The sequence below is a fragment of the Heptranchias perlo genome, unplaced genomic scaffold (genome assembly GCF_035084215.1).
Source record: "Heptranchias perlo isolate sHepPer1 unplaced genomic scaffold, sHepPer1.hap1 HAP1_SCAFFOLD_1036, whole genome shotgun sequence".
Classification (NCBI taxonomy): Eukaryota; Metazoa; Chordata; class Chondrichthyes; order Hexanchiformes; family Hexanchidae; genus Heptranchias; species Heptranchias perlo.
The window spans coordinates 27,501-31,690 of record NW_027138256.1 but is presented as its reverse complement, the minus strand read 5'-3'; the positions used below and the strand labels follow the sequence as shown (position 1 = coordinate 31,690).

At 64.5% G+C, this 4,190-nt stretch overlaps 1 protein-coding gene across 1 annotated transcript in view; it reads left to right on the top strand.

Annotated features, from left to right (window-relative positions):
* The first annotated feature begins 1,964 nt into the window (after positions 1–1,964).
* The window catches only part of mdp1 (magnesium dependent phosphatase 1), a 14,551-nt gene continuing 12,325 nt past the window's right edge, over positions 1,965–4,190 (top strand). The window contains exon 1 of the mRNA XM_067976856.1: positions 1,965–1,979. Coding sequence (XP_067832957.1) covers positions 1,965–1,979 — 15 coding nt within the window. The remainder of the gene's footprint in view (positions 1,980–4,190) is intronic.

Below are 4,190 nucleotides of genomic sequence, written 5' to 3'. Positions count from 1 at the left end.
TCCGAGCTCATCCCTCTCTCCCTCCCGGCCCGAGCTCATCTCTCTCTCTCTCTCTCTCCCTCCCCACCCGAGCTCATCTCTCTCTCCCTCAATCCCTGCCCAAGCTCATCTCTCTCTCCCTCCCCCCCCCCCCCGAGCTCATCTCTCTCTCTCTCTCTCTCTCTCCGGCCCGAGCTCATCTCTCTCTCTCTCCCTCCATCCCCGCCCGAGCTCATTTCTCTCTCCCTCCGCCCCCCCCGAGCTCCTCTCTCTCTCTCTCTCTCGCTCCCTCCCGACCCGAGCTCATCTCTCTCTCTCTCTCCCCCGCCCGAGCTCATCTCTCTCTCTCCCTTCCCGAGCTCATCTCTCTCTCTCCCTTCCCGAGCTCATCTCTCTCTCTCCCTTCCCGAGCTCATCTCTCTCTCTCCCTTCCCGAGCTCATCTCCCTCTCTCCCTTCCCGAGCTCATCTCTCTCTCTCCCTTCCCGAGCTCATCTCTCTCTCTCCCTTCCCGAGCTCATCTCTCTCTCTCCCTTCCCGAGCACATCCACTCTCTCTCCCGGCCCGAGCTCATCTCTCTCTCCCGGCCCGAGCTCATCTCTCTCTCTCTCCCTCCCCGCCCGAGCTCATCTCTCTCTTCCCGAGCTCATCTCTCTCTCTCCCTTCCCGAGCTCATCTCTCTCTCTCCCTTCCCGAGCTCATCTCTCCCTCCTCTCTTCCCGAGCTCATCTCTCTCTCCTCTCTTCCCCGAGCTCATCTCTCTCTCTCTCCCCGCCCGAGCACATCTCTCTCTCTCTCTCTCCCCGCCCGAGCACATCTCTCCCTCTCTCTTCCCGAGCTCATCTCTCTCTCTCTCCCCGCCCGAGCTCATCTCTCTCTCTCCCCGCCCGAGCTCATCTCTCTCTCTCCCCGCCCGAGCTCATCTCTCTCTCTCCCTTCCCGAGCACATCCCTCTCTCTCTCCCGGCCCGAGCTCATCTCTCTCTCTCTCCCTCCCCCGCCCGAGCTCATCTCTCTCTTCCCGAGCTCATCTCTCTCTCTCCCTTCCGAGCTCATCTCTCCCTCTCTCTTCCCGAGCTCATCTCTCTCTCTCTCCCCGCCCGAGCACATCTCTCTCTCTCTCCCGCCCGAGCACATCTCTCCCTCTCTCCGAGCTCATCTCTCTCCTCTCCGCCCGAGCTCATCTCTCTCTCTCTCCCCGCCCGAGCTCATCTCTCTCTCTCCCGCCCGAGGCACATCCCTCTCTCTCTCCCTCCCGAGCTCATCTCTCTCTCTCTCCTCCCCCGCCCGAGCTCATCTCTCTCTCCCGAGCTCATCTCTCTCCCTCCGTCCCTCTCTCTCTCCCGCCCGAGCTCATCTCTCTCTTCTCCCTCTCTCCCTCCCCGCCGAGCTCATCTCTCGGCTTCACGACTCATCTCTCCTTCCCGAGCTCATCTCTCCCTCTCTCTTCCCGAGCTCATCTCTCTCTCTCTCCCCGCCCGAGCACATCTCTCTCTCTCTCTCCCCGCCCGAGCACATCTCTCTCTCTCTCTCTCTCTTCCCGAGCACATCTCTCTCTCTCTCTCCCCGCCCGAGCACATCTCTCTCTCTCTCTCTTCCCGAGCACATCTCTCTCTCTCTCTCCCACCCGAGCACATCTCTCTCTCCCGCTCTCCCCGAGCACATCTCTCTCTCTCTCTCTCTCCCTGCCCGAGCACATCTCTCTCTCCCGCTCTCCCCGAGCACATCTCTCTCTCTCTCTCTCTCTCCCTGCCCGAGCACATCTCTCTCTCCCTCTCTCCCCGAGCACATCTCTCTCTCTCTCTCTCCCACCCGAGCACATCTCTCTCTCTCTCTCTCTCTCCCACCCGAGCACATCTCTCTCTCTCTCTCTCTCTCTCTCCCACCCGAGCACATCTCTCTCTCTCTCTCTCTCTCCCACCCGAGCACATCTCTCTCTCTCTCTCTCTCTCCCCCACCTGAGCACATCTCTCTCTCTCTCTCGCCCATGGGGGAGGAGTGTGTTTGAGGTGAGACGAGGGGAGTGTGTTCGAGGGGAGTCGGGGGGAGTGTGTTGGAGGGGAGTCGGGGGGAGTGTGTTGGAGGGGAGTCGGGGGGAGTGTGTTGGAGGGGAGTCGGGGGGAGTGTGTTGGAGGGGAGTCGGGGGGAGTGTGTGGAGGGGAGTCGGGGGGAGTGTGTTCGAGGGGAGTGTGTTGGAGGGGAGTCGGGAGGAGTGTGTTGGAGGGGAGTCGGGGGGAGTGTGTTGGAGGGGAGTCGGGGGGAGTGTGTTGGAGGGGAGTCGGGGGGAGTGTGTTGGAGGGGAGTCGGGGGGAGTGTGTTGGAGGGGAGTCGGGGGGAGTGTGTTGGAGGGGAGTCGGGGGGAGTGTGTTCGAGGGGCTGTCCTGATCGAGGGGGAGGGGCTGTCAGGACAGCCCCTCCCCCTCGATCGGGACAGCCCCTCCCCCTCGATCGGACAGCCCCTCCCCCTCGATCGGGACAGCCCCTCCCCCTCGATCGGGACAGCCCCTCCCCCTCGATCGGGACAGCCCCTCCCCCTCGATCGGGACAGCCCCTCCCCCTCGATCGGGACAGCCCCCTCCCCCTCGATCGGGACAAGCCCCTCCCCCTCGATCGGGACAGCCCCTCCCCCCTCGATCGGGACAGCCCCTCCCCCTCGATCGGGACAGCCCCTCCCCCCTCGATCGGGACAGCCCCTCCCCTCCATCGGGACAGCCCCTCCCCCCCTCAATCGGGACAGCCCCGCCCCCTCAATCAGGACAGCCCCGCCCCCTCAATCAGGACAGCCCCGCCCCCTCAATCAGGACAGCCCCTCCCCTCAATCAGGACAGCCCCGCCCCCTCAATCAGAACAGCCCCTCCCCCCTCAATCAGTGAAGCCCTCCCCTCAATCAGGACAGCCCCCGCCCCCTCAATCAGGACAGCCCCGCCCCCTCAATCAGGACAGCCCCGCCCACTCAATCAGGACAGCCCCTCCCCTCAATCAGTGAAGCCCCCGCCCCCATCAATCAGGACAGCCCCGCCCCCTCAATCAGGACAGCCCCTCCCCCTCAAACAGGACAGCCCCGCCCCCTCAATCAGGACAGCCCCGCCCCCTCAATCAGGACAGCCCCGCCCCCTCAATCAGGACAGCCCCGCCCCCTCAATCAGGACAGCCCCGCCCCCTCAATCAGGACAGCCCCGCCCCCTCAATCAGGACAGCCCCGCCCCCTCAATCAGTGAAGCCCCGCCCCCTCAATCAGTGAAGCCCCTCCCCCTCAATCAGTGAAGCCCCTCCCCCTCAATCAGGACAGCCCCGCCCCCTCAATCAGTGAAGCCCCTCCCCCTCGATCAGGACAGCCCCGCCCCTCGATCAGTGAAGCCCCGCCCCCCTCAATCAGTGAAGCCCCGCCCCCTCAATCAGGACAGCCCCGCCCCCTCAATCAGGACAGCCCCGCCCCCTCAATCAGGACAGCCCCGCCCCCTCAATCAGTGAAGCCCCGCCCCCTCAATCAGTGAAGCCCCCTCCCCTCAATCAGGACAGCCCCGCCCCCTCAATCAGGACAGCCCCGCCCCCTCAATCAGGACAGCCCCGCCCCCTCAATCAGGACAGCCCCGCCCCCTCAATCAGGACAGCCCCGCCCCCTCAATCAGTGAAGCCCCTCCCCCTCAATCAGTGAAGCCCCTCCCCCTCAATCAGGACAGCCCCGCCCCCTCAATCAGTGAAGCCCCTCCCCCTCGATCAGGACAGCCCCGCCCCTCAATCAGTGAAGCCCCGCCCCCTCATTCAGCGCAGCCCCGCCCCCCTCAATCAGTGAAGCCCCGCCCCTACTCCTCAGCCCCGCCCCCTGCCCGGGCCTGTACCGCCGCCTCCCCCGGGTCGACTGGGCCCTCTCCGGGCTCGGTTACCTCTCGGTCCGCGCGGGTTTTCCCGTCGAATCGCGGCCGTCCGTCAAAATAAATCACCCGGAGCCGCTGGAGGACGGGCCTGGAGCAGGAGCGCTGGGAGGAGCAGGCAGTGCACTCTGGGATATTGGAGGACCAACACTGGGAAGAGCAGGCAGTGCACTCTGGGATATTGGAGGACCAACACTGGGAGGAGCAGGCAGTGCACTCTGGGATATTGGAGGACCAACACTGGGAGGAGCAGGCAGTGCTCTCTGGGATATTGGAGGACCAACACTGGGAGGAGCAGGCAGTGCACTCTGGGATATTGGAGGACCAACACTGGAGGAGCA